The sequence below is a fragment of the Acinonyx jubatus genome, chromosome B3 (assembly GCF_027475565.1).
Source record: "Acinonyx jubatus isolate Ajub_Pintada_27869175 chromosome B3, VMU_Ajub_asm_v1.0, whole genome shotgun sequence".
NCBI lineage: Eukaryota > Metazoa > Chordata > Mammalia > Carnivora > Felidae > Acinonyx > Acinonyx jubatus.
The window spans coordinates 31496452-31514777 of record NC_069386.1 but is presented as its reverse complement, the minus strand read 5'-3'; the positions used below and the strand labels follow the sequence as shown (position 1 = coordinate 31514777).

The following is an 18326-nucleotide window of genomic DNA, read 5'->3' as shown; positions in this document are numbered from 1 at the left end:
AATGAAATAAAATCAAAATGTGTGTGATTTATTCCAAGAACTAGCGTGTCCCAGACTTCGACAGTCATGGGTAGGTGTCCTTTGAAGGGGCGAACAGGTAGTTGTTGCAGGGACACTGTCACACTGCATGTCATTGAGTTGTGTTGTATTGCACTGACCTAAGGAGCTTAAGGGAACTTAATTTCTAATACTGGCCTCAACCCACTTTTATGGTAATCCTGGTCCTTGGGCTCCCGGAGAAAGGCAGAGAAACAGAAACTGTCTGGCTCGTGGGATCTTTGAACCTTCACACTGATATTACTACAAGCCTCACGGAAGCAGGCAGCACTTGATTCAAGTCTAGTCCACAGAGATTTGTATGGACACGTCCTGGGCATCAGTAACGAAAATGGTGATGCTGAGGTTAACAATAACTGCCATGCACTGGGTGGCCCTGTGCTCCAGGCCCGGGCCAGGCTCTTCATACACATCGCTTCACCTACCCTTCAGTTCCGTGAGGTATTATCACACCTCTCCCCTCCCCTGCCCTCCCCCCACTCAGACGGGTAAGAGATGGTGTCTACCCTTGGGGGAGGAGTCCTGCCGCATGGAGGAGAGCAAGTAGCCCAGCAGTGCCTGCCTCCAGGCGCAGCATCTCGACATGTCAACCCACTCATGGCTTGCAGGGGTCAGCATCACCAGGAAAGACACTACTCACACAGGAGCTGGAGGGAACAAGGCTTTGCTCACATAAAGAGATAGATCAGGATCAACTTCAGCAGTGGGCGTTGGTCCGCCATGGCCAGCGGGTCTCGTCCCACAAGCGGACACAGGGCTCTGATCTACGCGCACCCCTCTCATGCCACAAAGGACCCCATTCCCTCCCGGATGGGAAGAGATACGGCAGTGGGATTGGCCAGGCACCATGTGACGCACACACTTAAGCAGAACAGAGGTGCGCATGTTGAATCTGGAACGGAGGCAGGCGTCCCCGCAGGAGGCGATAAATCCAGCACAGGCTGTGAGGACTCCCTATCTCTTGGTAAGGAAGTGTCCCAGGCCCAGAGCCCCGTCCTGAGTGGCCAGGCGGAAGTGGAAAGACTTCATGGCTTTCCCTAGGTGGGACCAAGATCACGTGGTTGGTTGGGCAGCATGGTCAGGAATTGAACCTGGGTTTTTCTGGCACCAAAGCCCATGGGCTTTCTTACTGCATGAGCCCTGCACTTCTGAGGATGAGAGGGTCTTCCCCCGGCACCTTCCAAGCCTCACCACCACCCTCCTGCCTCACCGCTACACCCATCAGCCAGTGGACAACCAGATCCTCTGGAGAAAAGATGGGCTGCAAGGTTTGCTCCCTCCCAGGACTACTTTAATGCAAATTCTAGCTCTCTCCGTCCTTGGCCCATACTCCAGTACCAAGAATAATATTTGAAAAGCCTGGGTTCTTGTGCCCTGAAGAACCCCCAAGTACAGAAATGTAAAGCAGAAAAACTGGGCTCCCATCAAGGAGGGGGGGAAATGCATAAGAGAAAAAGCGATACAGGGGAATCTAAAGAATTTGGGGGATTATGTGAATAAATGGACACGGAAAGGAACCGTTCAGCCCTGGAGAAAAGAGATTGACACTTGTAAATCCCTTGTAAGTATCAGCAAAAAGAGTCCAAGGGATCAAAAACCCTTCCTGCTTCAGCTCAGTGTCCTGCAGTTCCATTTGAATATTAAGCCTCCACGTGGTTGTTCTGAGGCTTTTGTAATATGACCAAACTATCCGGGCTAATTTGGGCAAGGGTTATTACCTACAATTTACAGATGGGGAGCCAGAGGTGAAGGGAAGTTCAGTAGATGATCTATGGCCATCACGTTCGTTTTAGAAACCACGTCGGATTTAGCGCACAGCTTTTCCAACCCCCTGCCAGATCCCGAGCTTCGGGGAAGACGGCAGTTGCTTCTCAGTTGTCGACATCATTAATGTGGCGCAGCAGAGGCATAGATGATCCCAAATGGTGAGTAATGCTCACGCCATGCCTCCTGCTCTGGACGTTAGCTTTGGAAGCTTCTTGCAGGCGTCAGAATGGAGGCGCCCGGCCGTGGGAGGCTGCCTCACCCTCATTCCACGCCTTGCCTGCTCAAAGCCGCCCACCTCCTCCTCCATGAAGACCTGGGGGCAGCAGATTAAGGGGAAGAGGCTATAATGCTTTGCTGGGCTGGCATGGCGTGGTGGAGGGAGGCAGAGAACAAGGTGTTTGATTTCAAAGGACCCCCGCGGTGCCACAAGCCAGCAGAACAGTAACCGTAAATGAGACAGCGAATTGTGTCCGCTCCACTCGAAGACTCCTGCATGGCTACGGATTCATTATGCTAATAAGGATGTGAGAGCCAGAGGTTGACTGTGTTCTGATTTCGTGGCTGGGGGACCCATGGCTCAGGAGGGGGGGAGGGACATCCAAATTTAAGGTCAGAGTCCGAATTCCATCTCCCAGCTCCCGATTCCAATTTAGTTGGTCTAATTACTGCTACCTCCTAATGACTATGGATGCTTTAGGGCCAGATGCCTTTAATGGCCTGGACCCGGGTAGCCATGCTTAAGGTCGAGAAATAGTGATGCTGGATCCGAGAGGAGCCAACTCCTCAGATTCATTCAAATACAGAGAACCTGCCAAGTGCCAGGCAGCAGAGATTGGCACTGGGAGGAAAGCACAAAGGAAATCCGACATTGACCCTGGCCTGAGGAACCCAGGGTTGGAAGGGAGAGAAGACATGGAACAGAAACCTCTGCGATGCCTTCAGAGAGGACAAGGAGACGAGATCTAAGAGAGATCCATTCGTTCTTCCATCCAATTAAATCCTTCATTCAGTCGCGCAGGCCCCTGTCTGAAGTGCGCTGGATATAACGATAGGAAAAACCGGTCTCTATCCCCAGAAGCTACCATTCAAATTCTGACTCTGAGTCACCAGGGAGTTTTTCAAAACACAGTACGCCAGGTCCCCCACCCAGACCGCTGATTCTGAATCTCTGGAATTGACATGCAAGAAACCTGAAGCTCAGATTCTGGGTGTTATCCGGGTTTGGGTACTGATCTGTGGGATAACAAGGGAAGGGAACCCAGAGGAGGGACAGCCAGAGACAGGGAGAAAGGCTTCCTGGCCCACCTCTCCTAGGAAGCCTTCCCTGACCTGCCCAGCACATTGGTCTGCGCGTCCTGTGACCCCAACCTCCACACATCCTGTGTGTCCTGTGATTTCTCGGGCTGACTGGTCATCTTAGTTCCTGGATGTGCCTTACTTCTGAGGCTGAGTGCTCCCAGGTTCCAAGGTCACTGTGATGAGGGTTCCAGGGGCCTTGTGACACATGCTGGCTGGTTCTGTTCAGGCGTCAAGGAGGGGCCCAGTTCCCTCTGGGAATGCAACTCATCCCCCCAAAAGAAGACCGCCTTCCCCTGCATCAGTTAGGGCTCCAAGTGAGCTCTGGTCAAAAGCTGCTTTGAAGCCGGACCACAGGAGCCATGACCACCCTCTCTCCTGAAAACAGCCTCTCTGCCAGGTGGTCAGCCTCCTTCATCCTGGTGCGTGTTCTTCATCAACTCCAAGTCCCTCCCTCCCCAACTTCTGGTTTGCATTAGGGCCACTTTCCCCTGCTGGGTGGGTAGGACTGGAACCCTGAGCTGGCCTGGAAGGTTGAGCAGGGTAGGCTGTACCTTGATCTCACATCAGCACTAACCACAGGACTGAAAAACACAGGTCGTCTTTCTCCCTTTCACCCTTCTCTCTAAGCCAGTTACCTTTCCCTGTATGTGATATTCTAACTTTAATGAGTTTTGGGTTTGCAAGTACAAACTTGTAGATGCTGATAAATTTTCCTTGGCGCTTTTGCCAACAATTTTGGTATGCTGCCACCAGGTGGCAGTAATGCTTCTGTTAGTAGGTGGTTTCAAGTCCACTTAATAAAATGTATCTATTCATTAAAAGGCAGCCTCAGTCATAAAAATTTTCCACACAGTGTATTTTTTAAAATCATAATAACTGATTATAATGACCTCAACCAATCTTGAGTTTCATTAATCATACGGATTAAGAAAATGACACATTAAAAAAAGCAGAACTGCAAAATGGGCACCTTTCTCCCTGAGTTGTATTTTATTTTTTTATATTCCTTTTTTTGTTCCAAGTTTTTGTTTTAAATTCTAGTTAGCTAACACATAGGGTAATATCGGTCTCTCCCTGAGTTTTAAATGTTATTGCTTTATTGCAGATTACTACCAGGTCTTGATTTGGATTTTCTTTATATCTCTATTCATTTCTCTGAATGTAGAGAGTGATGATAATAATAAAATAACAAACTGTCACATAGCCTTTATTATGCACAATGGCTGTTCTAAATGCTTTACTTAGAGTCTCTTATTCTCACCATAACCATATATGAGGTATAGGATGCTATTGTCTTCATTTTATGAAAAAGTTGCAGCACAGAGACTAAGCAACTTGCCTAAAGTCACACTGTTGTGTAAAGTCACACTGTTAAGTGGCAGAGGTGGCATTCTACATCGGTGACTCTCCAAATGTGGTGCCCAGAACTGCAGCATCAGCATCAATGGGGAACTTGTAAGAAATGCAGACTCTTGATCCCCAGGTGACCTGAACCAAAAACTCTGGAGGTGAGGGCCAATGATCTGTGTTTTGACAAGCACTCCGGGGGAGTATGATCCGGAGCTAACTTTGAGAACCACTATTTTAAACCGTTCATTTAATCGCTCTGCTATATGGATGATACACCCCCACACCTGGGTTGCTAATAATCACCCAGGTAACTTTCAAGTTGCATATATGCTTCCCCCCACCCCAATTTTAACATTCCTTCCCTCCTTGGGCCACCCTGCTCTCCCCTGGGTGAGAATCACTGACATGATGAGCCACTCTTACTGGTGAGAGCGTGTCTTGTCCCTCAAGGGAACTGGAGTGGAAGCGGCTGGGAACCATAAGTAGCCTGTGACCCTTCCGAGGCCTACTGGGGGCTCTGTCCCTATGAGTTTTCAGAGCAACATGGCATCAGGAACCCTCCTGGAAAGTTTGCTTTACCCTCCAGTAGCTTTCCTATTTTGTAAGAATGCTAGAGAAAATCTTCAACCCAAGGAAGCAGAATAGAAGGAGGGTGGGGAGATGTATGCCTACAGCCCGGGCCTCCGGCAGGAGGAGGATGTTAGAGAAACTGAGCCACTTAGGACTCCTACTTCCGGCCCCCCTCTCTAGAGGAAACGTGGCCAAGGTGTCCCCAGGTTTGCTGGTGGGGAGTTTTAACCTACTTAAGCACACCATGGAGGTGGGAGATTTTCACAATGGCTCCGTCTAGCAGTCCTCTTCCTAAGAGACCAGGAAAAAAAGCTACTGCAGAGCTAAAGGGTATCTAGCACCTCATGGCCTATGTATCTCCCCTCCTGGATCACCAGGTAATTGTACCCAGATGGTGGTGCAGGGCGTTACTAGTAAGTGGAGCCGGGAATGGGCGAATGTGGGAGTAGGAAGACGGATTTGAGAGATTATTGAGTTGACAGTCTCTAATACTTCGAAGGACCCCAGATACAGATTCTGGTCTCTGATTTCCGGCATAGACAGGTGGTGTGAATATACTGGAGAAGAAAGGGAGGGGCCCTCTGTGTGGAAATTTTCCCTTTAGGCCTCTGCAGGTCAACAAGCTTCTTGTGTTTGTCCTTGGCTTGCTAGCAAATGTCTTAGATGTTCTTGTGGTTGGCCTGTAGTTTGTTTAAGTTTTGCCCACAGAAGTGGTGGACATAGAGAAATTGAGCTTCCTGGAAGGAGAAGTCAGTGACTTTTTCTTTTCTTTTTTCTTTTTTTAATGAGAGAGTGAGGGCGGGGGAGAGGGGCGAGAGAGAGAGAGAGAGAGAGAGAGAGAGAGAGAGAAAGAATCTTAAGCAGGCTCCGTGCTCAGCATGGAGACCTATGCAGGGCTCAATCCCACAACCCTAGGATCATGGCCTGAGCCAAAATCAAGAGTTGGACACTCACCTGACTGAGCCGCCCAGGCACCCCACAAGTCAGTGGCTTTTTGTAAGCAAATTCAGCCATGGCAAAGTAGGAGGATGGCCAATTGTTGCAGGCAGAGGTTTAGCAACATAAATTCACTGAGCACTCGGCAAACACCTTCTTGTGACATTTCTAATTATCTCTGCCTTATTGTGCTGATGCCATACCTCTTATTATGGTTTCTGTGCACATTACTTACTTTGCCACCCTTTCATCGCATTTGACCCTTTTTTCATATCTTTGTTCATCATTTATTTTTCAATCTTTCTATGACATGAGATTTTAAGGTATGCCTTTTGTTAACAGCTTGTATCAGGTATCAGGTATGCATTTTCCATTCAAATGGAAAATCCTTGCTTTTTACTCTCCCTGGTAGCATGGGATTGGGGTTAAACTCCCTGATTCCTGCACCAAACAGCTCTGGGTTCAAATCTCAGCCCTAATATTTACTGTATGACTTCAGATATACTAACCAACACTCCTCCAGCCTCAATTCCCTGATCTGTAAAACAGTGTAATAACCACACCTACCTCACGGGTGGTTGCAAAGATTAAGTGATAAATATAAAGTGCTTAGAACAGTGCCTGGCACCTCATCAATGCTTCGTAGATGTTTACAACTAACCAGAGAATTTAATGCATTTATTTTCATAATTGATTTCTTTGGGTTTGTATCATTTTTTATGTTTATGCTTTTCTTAATTCCTTGTTGTTTCCTGTATTATTTACTTTTATTTTTAAAGGGGATTAGAAGGGAAATGCCTTGTTCCTATAAATCTCTAATTTTTTAAGTAAAAAATAAAACAAACTCTTCTGACTCTATCCTTCAATCTAATAAAAAAATTAAATTTATAGTTAAAAATCTTCCTACAAAAAAATACCCTAGGCCTAGATGGCTTCATGGGTAAGTTATACCAAATATTGAAGAAAGAAATAATATCAATTCTATCCAAACTATTCTAAAAAGTTTTTAAGTGAGAATACATCCCTGCTCAGTCTATGAACACAACATTACCCTGGTACCAAAATCAACGAAATTATAAGAGAAGAAATTTGTCTATATCAGGGCTGGTAAACTTTCTCTGCAGAGGTCTAGATAGTAAGTATGTTAGTCTTTGTGTATCAAATGTTTCTGTCACAACTACTTAACTCTGCTATTTTAGCATAAAGCAGCCACAGACAATACATGAATGAATGGGCATGACTGTGTGCCAATAAAGCTTTATTTAAAAAAAAAAACAAAATAGGTTGCAGGCCAGATTTGGTCCATGGGTTGTAGTTTACTGATTGTTGACCTCTGTAATAAATCCCATGGAATCCCACAAAAGCCACTAGGACTAATAAGGGGACAGAATACAAGATCAATATGCAAAAATCCATTGTATTTCTATATATAGCAATGAATAGTTGGGAAGTTTAAAAACACCAACTTTTAAAATAACATCCCCCCCAAACCAAAATAGTTAGGGATAAATCTGACAAAATATATGAATAACCTATATACCGAAAATTACAAAACAATGCTTAGAGACATTAAAGAAGATCTTAATAGACGAAGAAATATACCCTGTTCATGGATCAGAAAGCTCAATATTATTATCATTGCTCCCCAAATTGACCTTTAAATTCAGCGCAATCCCCATCAAAATCATAGCTGTCTTTACTGTAGAAATTGACAAGTTGACTAAGATTTATATGGAAATGCATTGCTAAAGTCCATGCATTCCTTTTTATAATTAAGGATCCCAGGACACAGCCCAACTTTGCCTATTCCCTCCTGCTTCCTGCCACAGTTCATGCTGAGTGTTGCAGTCTGAGTACAGATTTGGAGAACATGATGGCAGTTGGAGGGATGGAACCCTGGCTTTGGTCTGCCCAGACAACAGTGTCTGTGCACTTGGGACATGACATCAGGACAGACCCCGCTCCCCAAGGTTAGGCCATCTCCAATGAGGGTGGGATTTTTCTGATATCTTCTTGGGCCCACATGTCCTATTTTGGTTCAGAAGACAGAGCATGTTTGAGTTAAAAAGGGGCTCAATCCATCCCTATCGAATGTGGAGTCAGTAGAAATTATCCCAAATCTGGACCTGTGGGCCCTTATTGTTTCATTTCCAGTGCTAAAGGGATTTCTAATAGCTTGCCTCTCTCTCGTGATCAGAGGACCAGTAGCATCAGAAATCTCCTGGGGGCGGGGCGCCTGCATGGCTCAGTCGGTTAAGCTTCCAACTTTGGCTCAAGCTTCCGACTTTGGCTCAGGTCATGATCTCGCGGTCCATGAGTTCGAGCCCCGCGTTGGGCTCTGTGCTGACAGCTCGGAGCCTGGAGCCTGTTTCGGATTCTGTGTCTCCCTCTCTCTGACCCTCCCCCGTTCATGCTCTGTCTCTGTCTCAAAAATAAATAAATGTTAAAAAAAAATTAAAAAAAAAAAGAAATCTCCTGGGGGCTTGATAGAAATGCATCACCCTAGGCCCCAACACCTGACCTTCTGAGTCAGAATCTGCATATTATGAAGATCCTCAGGTGACTCATATGCAAATTTGAATTTGAGTCACACATGTGCATATTCAGGTGTACTCAGGAAGTTGGGAGTGTATATATCAGGCAAGTCTAGTCACCTGCCAAGCTCTGTCCATTAGCATGTCTTCATGTCTGCAGTGTGGCATTTCAAGACACGCTTCTCTCCAATAGAAGATTCCTGACAGGAGCTCTTACCTCCTGGTTACTGTCTCATGAGCATTTTTAATTACTTTGCATGCAGCACACTCTTTTCCCCCCATATCACACACACACACACGTGCGTGCACACACACACACACACACATGCACACATGCACACACACACACACACACACACAGACATCTCTTATGTAAACCAGAAACCACTCCTTATGATGAATTGTTTTACTCTTCCAAGAAAGGCAAAATGGAGCCCATGGGTGTGTTTAATTTGTGCTTATTTTATATTTTTCCATTATCAAAGCAGTAGACATTATTGCAGAAAAGTTCAAAAATACAAGAAAAAGGAAAAAATTATGTAGAATCCTATTCCTTGAAGACAATCACTCTTGCTTTTAGTGGGGATTTTTGGTATTGGTGGGGGCTTTCTTTTCAGTTTTTTTTCTGCCAGAATCTTAATCATGTTAATTCACTCTATATTAGAGTATATGAGGTGTAGTTTTTATAATATATGACGTAGGTATACAAGGAGGATAGCACATAGAGAAGATAGAGGATAGATACGGAATGTGTAATTTTGTATTTTGCTTTTTTCTGTTAACATTTAAATTTTTCCAGATTATTATTCATTCCCTGTCAGCATCATTTTTTTATGCCTCACAATATTCCATTGAGTATATAAACTATAGTTTATTTAACTATTCCCTTATTGCATAATGTTTAGAGCACGTGCGTTTTTCATTTTGGTAAGTAATGTGCAATGAAAATTATTGTGCTTTCAGCATTTTTGTATAACTTTGCAGTAATTTCTTCAGGATAGATTTCCAGAAGTGAGTCAGAGACTGGGAACTTGACTCATATTACAAACTCCAGAGTATAACATTGAAAAAAGCACACTTAGGGGCACTTGGCTGGCTCAGTTGTTTGAGCATCCGACTTCGGCTCGGGTCATGATCTCATGGTTCGTGAGTTTGAGCCCCACCTTGGGCTCGCTGCTGTTAGTACAGAGCCCGCTTCAGATCTTCTGTCCCCCTCTCTTTGCCCCTTCCCTGCTTACATGCTCTCAGAAATAAATAAAACATTAACAGAAAGGAAAAAGAGCACACTTAAAAGAAAAGCCAAAGCTTCTTAACGAAGGCTGAAGTGATTGTCCTTGCCAGGTGAAGAGAAAACCACCCATTGACAAGACGGAATGGGATGCCTTCTTTGATGAGAACGGTCTGTTGGCCAAATCACGAGACTCCATTTGTGTTAACATCCTGGAAAGGGTACAATCCCCAAGGCCTTGCCCTGGCACTGGGGGGCATGGGTGGGCAAGAGGGCAGGCAGGTGTTTGGAGAGGCCCTTTCAGCAGGCACCCCAAGGGCCTGTGACCTCTCACCTCTCACCCACACCTCAGGGTCTGCACCCCTTCGTGAGGACAGAAGCCTGGAAGTTCCTCACGGGCTACTACTCATGGCAGAGTTCCCAGGATGAGCGGCTCACGGTGGACAGCGCAAGGAGGTAGAACATTCCAGATCTTCTCAGGGGAGGGTGGATGGCAGTGCAGGTGGGATGGAGTGCCCACCCCTGCCTGGCAAGTTCAGTCTTCTTCCCTCCGATGGATTTCTTATCCTGAGAGACAAAACCCCCACGTGCTCCCGACCCAGGGCCTGAACACGGGAGGTGCCAGCACATTCCCACCCAGCTCCATATAGCAGCCCACACACTGCCCTGCATGGGCTTCATTCCAGCAACTCCTCTGGCCTGCCACCATCCCATCCCATCCTTCCCTAGAGCCTGTGCGCCTCTCTGAGCTGAAGATTCACGCACAAGAGGCCAGTGGAGAATGATCCAGGGCCGTAGGGGAACTGAGGGTCCGCCTGGAATGCTCTATTCCTGAGAGCCCTGACAAGGCCCGTATTAGTTTCATGAGGCTGCTGAAACAAGGCACCACAAACCAGGGGCTTTGCAACAGCAGAAATGTATTTTCTCGGTTCCAGAGGTCGGAGGCCCAAAAGCAAGGTGCCAGCACGGCCACGTTCCCTGATGTCTCCAGGGGGCAACCCTTCCATGCCTCCTCCTGCTGACTCTGGGTGTTCTTCCAGTCTCTGCCTCCATGGTCGCATGGCCTACTCGCCTTCTCTCTGTCTCTCCTTTGTGTGTTTCTGTGTGTCCTTGGAAGGACGCTCATCATTGGATTTAGGGTCTACCTGGATAATCTAGATTGATCTCATCTCGACATCCTTAATTACATCTGCAAAGGCCCTTTTAAAAATAAGTTCACAAGCACAAGTTTCAGTGGCTAAAGCGTAGACATATCTTTTGGAGGGCCACCATTCAGCCTCCTACGTGCCCTAAGCACATTCTATTCTAAGGCGGAAGTGCCAGTATTCTCCCCATTCTACAGAGGAGGAAACTAAGGCTTAGTGAAACTAAGTTTCACTTAGTGAAACTGAGTGATGTCCACAAGGCCTGACCCTAGTTGCAAACACCCAGTTATTAATTTGTGGAGCCAGGATTCAGGAGCAGCCATGGGACCCGAGAGCCACAAGATTGAACCTGCCTCCATGCTGCCCTCCAGGAGCACATTAGAGTGTGGTTAGGGCTGGCACCGGTGGGGATGAGAGGGGGCATCACAGGGAGAGCGTGCAGCCTCCTGGAGAGTGCTCCGCAGAGTTCCCTTGATTTGCCAGGAGGGGGAGGCTGCCTCTTTCAGCCTCAGTTCTGTCTTCACAGGAAGAACTACGAGGCCTTATGCGAGATGTATGAAAAGATTCAGCCCCTTCTGGAAAACCTGCACCGGAACTTTATGGAGACTCGGAATAACATTGGTGAGCGGAGTTGGGTGGGCAGGGCGGGGTGGAGGGGAGGGCTTGAAGCCATGCCTGCCCCCTCCTCAGTCATGTCCAGGGGCCGATGGGTCCCCTGGTTCCTGGGAGCTGCCTCCACAGGGAATTTTGCTGGCTAAACCTTGGTTAGCCCATCCCCCATCTCTGCTGGGGGCCCCTAGATGCCCAGCACCATTTTCCCCCCGGGGTGATTCCTATTCCTGCCGCTTCGCCTTCATCTCTCCCCTTTGGGCCTTGAACTGGCTGGATTTCAGTTGGACAGAACCGGTGGGGTGGGATGGGGGGACATTCCTGGCAGAGGGTACAGCTTCGTCAAAGATTTGGAGGTGGGGACGCGGCCAAACAGCTCAGGGTATGATGAGGGGTAGAGCCTCATGGGCAGATGTAGGCCGATGTACTTTTCACAGCCCCCTCCCCAGGGTGCCTTGGGTCTTACCCTTTGGGGGAATGAACTCATTCATGGCCCCCCTGCTGGAGGTGATCTGGTGCCCCCTACCTGTCTCTTTTCCGCAACCTAGCATATGACATTCAGAAACTCCACGACAAAGACCACCTAGGCAACGTCCTTATCGACAAGAAGAGACTGGAGAAAATCCTGCTCCTGAGTTACGTCTGTAATACCCAGGCAGGTGGGCCACGGGGCTGGGCCTCCCCGCAGCCCCCTTTTCTCAGTTCCTTCCTGGAATCCCTTCCCTGCCCCCACCCAGCCCCTCCTCACTGCCCTCCCCCTCCACCCCAGAGTATCAACAGGGTTTCCACGAGATGGTGATGCTTTTCCAGCTGATGGTGGAACATGACCATGAGACCTTCTGGCTTTTCCAGTTCTTCCTGCAGAAAACGGTGAGGGCTGGGCCTGAGTTCAGGGACAACCTCCCTACCACTCCCCAAATAACCCCTTGAGGTCAGGCAGGCATTGGCAGCCCGGCCGTTTCCTTCAGCCCTGAAACAGCCCTCAGGATCCCAGAGGAGCCTGGACAGGCAACACTAACACCAGTGAGGTTTTGGGGGACAGTGCTGTGTGTGTTGTAGGCATTGGAGTTGAGGAGATGGCTAGAAAGGTGCTCTGGGTCCAGTTCTCCCCAAACTTTGAAAGAGTGTAACTGGCCAGTCCCAGTGAAGGCTTCCTTTCCTGGCATTGCCCTCCCCAAACATGGCTCTGCTCCCACAAATCCTCCATGGCTCCCCATCGCCTCCAGAATAAAGTCCAATAACCTTGGCCAGGCAGTCAAGGACGATCTTTGGCCTTGTCTCTCGCTGCCCCCTTCACACGCCCTGCACTTCAGGCACAGCAGGAGACTCGGTACTCCCCAGATGTACCCCCACAATGACCACGTTGAGGGCTTTTAAAGTTGCTGCTCCCTGGAACATCCTCCCTGGAAAACCTTTCCTTATGATCTGTGAGAGGCTGTTCAGCATCTACCCTCACCCCTCTCTCCATCCCTGCAGCAAAGTGCTCACTGCTCTTTCCTTGTCCCATTTGGTTCTGACCCACAGCATGTGTGTAGAGGCAGAACTGGATGCGTTGCACGTGAGCCACATCTGGAACATCCCTGCCTCCCCACCACACACACACACACAGGTGCATCCACATGTGCAAACAAACACCCCTACAGACACAGATCACATAGACACGCCCAGACCCAGGCATCCAGGCTCATCCAGAGGCATGAGCCCAGCCTGGAGCCAGCCCCGCACGGGGCCTCCAGAACCAAGATGCTGTGAAGCAGGGCTGGCTCTTCTGGTGCCCCCACACGGAGAGAGGTGCCATTTCCCTCCCTCCCACCCACCTTTCTCAGGAGCACAGCTGTGTCATCAACATCGGAGTGGGCAAGAACCTAGACATGCTCAACAACCTGATCGACTTTTTGGACCCCGTGTTCGCTGAGCACCTAAGTGAGTGGACCCTCCGCCTCTTGCAACAGTACGTCGCCCCCCCCCCCCAACCAGGGCAGGCATGAGGGGGCACCAGGACCCAGCTCCAGGCAGCCGGGCCCACTCATGGTGGGCGGGAGCGGGTCATTTGGTCTTCCCTCCAGGCCCTGGGAGCACGGTTCACCCGGATGGCGTTGGCATCCGGACAGTTGAAAATTCACCCCAAACAGTCTCCAAAGGCGGTTGGAACAGTGAGGGCCAGGCATTTCGTACTTCCCCAGCGTGTTGGCATGTTGTCGTTTCACCCTCTGTGTGCCTTTGCTCTGTCACGTGACCTGTCCCTGTGTTCTCCGACCACGGCCTCTGGGCTGACGCCCCTGTTTCTTCTGCACAGGAGGGAAGGGTGCCGGGACCGTGCAGTCCCTCTTCCCCTGGTTCTGCTTCTGCTTCCAGCGTGCCTTCAAGTCCTTCGAAGATGTCTGGAGGCTGTGGGAGGTGAGGCATCCTTGGACTGAAGGGCTAGACCCCACCCCTCCAGCATGCAGCGGGCAGCCCTTTCCCTTGCCTCCCCTTTATTGCTGGCCCGGGTTGGACTTCGGCAGCTTGGGGTTTACTGGGCCAGCGACCCTGCTCCCGCCTCGTGGGAGGAGGCTAGGACATCAGCTGGTCCATCTGTTCATCCAGGCCCACAAGCACCTCCTGGAGGGCAGTCAGGGTGAAAGGAGGGGCCTCTGGCCCGTGTTGGGGGCAGGGGGAGCCTGGCCTGCTTTCCCACCACCTGCCCAGGTGGGCCGCCCTCTGCTCTGCTTCCCCAGCTGCCCCTTCCTCTGCCTTCCCCTCCATCTGAGTGCTGTTTCCCTACTGGCCCCTCACTCCTGGAGAAGGAGGGCCCCCCCCACCAAAGGGCAGGTCAAAGGTACAGTTCTTTGCTCCCAAGCCCTTGGGCCATCAGCAGATGAAGCTCGCTGGGAACGGACCCACCACCCACTTTCTGCCCTGCCCAGCCCAGCCCAGTCCTCAGCCTGGCATTCAGTGCCCCCCGAGTCAACTCCCACCTGCCTTATCCCTCCCTCACGGCCTGCTGGTCTCCATGCCCAAGTCCATGGCCACCCCCAGACCTCTGCTGACACCCCTGGATCGTTGACTTCTCATCAACCGTTGCTTTGCCAAAGCTCCACTCAAATGCTACAGTCACTGGGTCATTCCCTCACCCTCTCCTCCCTCCCTCCCTCCCTCCCTCCCTCCCTCCCTCCCTTCCTCTTCCCCTCCTTCCCTCTCTCATTCTCTCCTCCTCTTCCTTCCCCCTAGCTAATGAATTCCCTGAAGCCTTTTTCTCCAAGCCCGCAGTAGCTTCAGGACCCCCGAGGTAGCACTTGAGCGAATGAGGGAGTCAGTAGTGGGGCCCAGGAACCGCTGACCCTGGGCTGGTGCCTAGTCAGCGGGTGGGTCACCATCCTCGGCTCGGCTGCGGTCTTCGGCTGCGGGGACCTGGCTGACACTCACCGGCCACCTGCAGGTTCTGCTGACGGGGAAGCCCTGCAGGAACTTCCAGGTGCTGGTGGCCTACAGCATGCTGCAGATGGTGCGCGAGCAGGTGCTACAGGAGAGCATGACCAGGGATGACATCATCCTGGTGAGCGCACCCGCCCTGGGGCCAGGCCAGCCCTTCGCCCCTGGCGGGAATCTGTGATGTCCTGAGCACTGCGCTGGTGCTTCTGTAGAGCAGCTCATTTAAGCCTCACGACAAGCCTGATGCAGTGGGACATAACCATCCCCAGCACCCCTGTTTAGCACAGGAAGAACCCGAGGCCTTGAATGCCTCTTACTGTCTGCGCTCGCAGCCTCACAGTTAATCCCTTAGCCCTAGGGTCCTCCTGCGGCAAAAGACAGAGAGTTTTCTGGCATTTCAAAAAAGCAGCTGAGGTCTACGTTCAACAAGCTCTAGGGTGGCAGCCCGATTATAAAATGGGCCCTCCTTAGAAGCCCGCGCATCACTCAGTGGAACCCTGGTACTCCCTAGAGCCCAGCAGGAAAGCTACATTTACCATCTCCCCCATATATCAAGTTCCAGTGGTGAAATATCAGGCACTGTGCTGGGCTGGTTGGAGAGAGATCAGGTGGCCCCAGTGACTGCCATGGGCAGCCGCCTTGTCCCTTGAAGCAGGAGGCAGTCGCCTGTGCCCAAGGAGACCTGCTTCGTCCCAGCTTCCTCTCTCTGCACAGGCCTGCAACAACCTCATTGACCTTGATGCTGATGTGCTGATCTCTGCTGCCTGCTTGATTTACGCTGAGCTCATCCAAAGAGGTGTAAGTTGCCTTGATTATTTGTCTTCCTCCTCTTCCTCCTCCAAGAAGCCTTCTCTGATTTCCCAAGCCCAGCCCAAGCACCCGGCAGGCATATTCGGCTTCAGAGACACAGTTTGTGTCTGGTTCTTTGCTGCTTTCCATCTGCAGCTCCTGCCTCCCCAAGGAGACTGCACTGCCCGAGGACACGGCCCTCGCCCCTGGTTCCCTGTGTCCCTCCCAGTGGATCAGGCACAGGACTGAGCACCCAGGGGTTCTGTAGAATGTCACTAGCTGGACAAACGTGAAGAATGACCTCAACAGAGCAATGTCTGTCCACCTCAGTCTGCCAGAACCCTCCTCTTCCCCAGGCTCCTCAGCCGTTAAAGGATTTCTTTCTCTGAAGACTCTCACGATGGACAGATGCCCTCAAAGGACAGAAGGAAGGTGGTGCTTCAGCCATGAAGTCTGACGGGGCGTTAGGGTGAGAGTGTAGGTAATACAACTACAATAGAAACAGGCTTTGGACTCACAGTTTGTGGTGGGCAGTGTTATCGCCTGGCGACACGTGAGGGCAGAGAGGATTGTCTGATAAGAAGAGAGGCCTGGGGGGCGAGAAGGGCCATCACGAGCTGGAGAGAGGGCAGGCCCACCAGGGAGACCTTGCGGGTCACAACTCTTCCACAGCTGAGGGCTTTCCAAGGCTACGGTGGTTCCACACTCAGACGCAAATGGGTAAGGATGTAAGTGACTTTGAGAGCCTCCCTGCCTCCTGTGGAAGACAAACTGAACGTGTCTAATAGGCCTGATCAATCCCCGAGACCAGGTCCTGAGAGGAGGGCCTGACCACACAGCTCTGCACACACGACCCGCGTCTTTCCCCTTCCTCCCAACACGGCGGCCACACATTAAAGTGTTTTTCCAGGGCTTTCCCTGGCTGTCTGAGGAAGGACACAGCCCAAGTCTCTGGCTAGCAGGCCATTCCCCAGGACAGGCCATTCCCCTCCTGGGTTCAAAGCCTCCCGGTCACGCGGTCCCTTCTCAGCCTGGAATGCATCCGCAAACCAAACTCTCTTCTTCAGCCTCACTCAGTTTCTCCAGAGAACCGTCCCCTGGCCCAGGCATATCGATTGCCCCCTGGGGCAGAGTCTCATGCTGGGTGCCCTCCCCGGACCGGACCATGCCACAGCCCTAAGCCCCCTGCCCAGCCTGCTGTGCCCTGGGGGCAGACGTGAAGATTGGCCAGAAGGGGCTGAACCTGCAGAGGGGCTGGGGCTGGCCTGGTGCCCCCATATCTGCTCTGCAAGCGTGTTCATCTGCTCGCCTGTGCGTACATGCACGCACACACACACCCCTGCCCAGGGGTTACACCTTTTCAGAGGGGCTGATGGATGGGCAGGAAGGATCCACCGCTTTTGCTGTGACCCTGGCCCTCAGGAGGAGGCATAACTATCCTCACTCTTCCCCAGCTTCCCCCTTCTTTCCCATCCTGTCATTCTCAGTGACTGTCACTCAAAAGGCACTACGTCCCTAACTAATGTCTGGTCTCCTTCCCCTCAAGTGACAATCCCCATCCATGGCTGGCTCTGAGTCTCTTGGCTGCCGTATGTCTTCTGGGGGTGGGGGGTGTTGCTGAAGAGTGCGGCCCTGTTCCCCCACCAGCGTCTTTTCTGCATGGCCAAAGAGCCAGTGCTTGCCGGGCAAGAAGGCACATGGGTAAGTTCATGTACTACGCTTCTTGGGTTTATGTTCCCAAGACAGGTTATTTAAGTAAGGGTTCCTGCATGGAATACAGTTCTCCAGAAACAAAACTGTGTTTTCATTTTACCAAAGAACCAGAGTAAGAGACATTTCGGCGCGCGAACCGTGACCTTGGGGAGAGTCCATAAACACAGGAGATGTGCTGTTCCTGACGCGTCCTTTGGCCTGGTAGCATTAGTTGGCCTATGATTGTTGGCTCAGACGTATACACAATGCCAGACATCTATTCCAAAACCAAAATACTCAAGAAGTCACTCTCTAGGCTGATGGCTTTCAAACCTGTTTTTAAAAGCATGTGTTTTGGGGCACCTGGGTGGCTCAGTCGGTTGAGCGTCCGACTTCAGCTCAGGTCACGATCTCACGGACCGCGAGTTCGAGCCCCGCGTCAGGCTCTGGGCTGATGGCTCAGAGCCTGGAGCCTGCTTCCGATTCTGTGTCTCCCTCTCTCTCTGCCCTCCCCCATTCATGCTCTGTCTCTCTCTGTCTCAAAAATAAATAAACATTAAAAAAAATTAAAAAAAAAATAAAAGCATGTGTTTTTAAGACCACCGTTATACAATTTTCCTCAGGAGCCCAGTGTTTGAGGTTTGGGTGGGGAGTCCAGGGCCCTCCTCCCTGTGATCTCCCTCAGGCCCCTCCTTGACCCTCGCGTCATTCCCTGTGGAACCTCTGGCCTACTGGGAGCACGTTTGAAACCTCTGTTGGTGTTACACATGACCTGGATTAAGTCCCAACCCTGAATTGACCCAGGGTCAGATAAATTCCAGGCTATGTAACGATGGGAGTAAAGATCTTAGAAGAGCGGACTTTTCTCGGCTCATCTGCAGCACCCCTGGCCGGTGGGGTGTGGATTAGAATCGGCCCACTGTGCTGCTATGCATATCA

The 18326-nt window shown here is 50.6% G+C and overlaps 1 protein-coding gene across 4 annotated transcripts; it reads left to right on the top strand.

Moving 5' to 3' along the window:
- The first annotated feature begins 958 nt into the window (after positions 1–958).
- Positions 959–16201, top strand: TBC1D21 (TBC1 domain family member 21). 4 transcript variants are annotated; one of them, XM_053223743.1, is made up of 12 exons: positions 959–1021; positions 1851–1982; positions 9855–9962; positions 10094–10197; positions 11413–11507; positions 12044–12154; positions 12265–12365; positions 13322–13418; positions 13792–13892; positions 14914–15030; positions 15621–15704; positions 15852–16201. In XM_053223743.1, exons 2-12 carry the CDS (start codon positions 1980–1982, stop codon positions 15942–15944), a joined length of 1014 nt encoding a protein of 337 aa, XP_053079718.1. In that variant the 5' UTR covers positions 959–1021; positions 1851–1979; the 3' UTR covers positions 15945–16201. The 4 variants fall into 4 exon arrangements, with proteins under 4 accessions (XP_053079718.1, XP_026924167.2, XP_014932744.3 ...); XM_015077258.3 differs by lacking the exons at positions 959–1021; positions 1851–1982 and adding an exon at positions 3332–3542; XM_015077259.3 differs by lacking the exons at positions 959–1021; positions 1851–1982 and adding an exon at positions 3333–3542 and having other exon boundaries at positions 16052–16201.
- Positions 16202–18326: the final 2125 nt, after the last annotated feature.

What these genes read in the sequence shown, in the direction of transcription:
- TBC1D21 (XM_015077258.3), top strand. Translation starts at nt 3,483, where the DNA reads ATGACCACCCTCTCTCCTGAAAACAGCCTCTCTGCCAGGTGGTCAGCC. An exon ending in CCAGGGATGACATCATCCTG is followed by an intron (nt 15,031 to 15,620) that starts GTGAGCGCACCC and finishes CTCTCTGCACAG; the next exon opens with GCCTGCAACAACCTCATTGA. An exon ending in CTGAGCTCATCCAAAGAGGT is followed by an intron (nt 15,705 to 15,851) that starts GTAAGTTGCCTT and finishes TTCCATCTGCAG; the next exon opens with CTCCTGCCTCCCCAAGGAGA.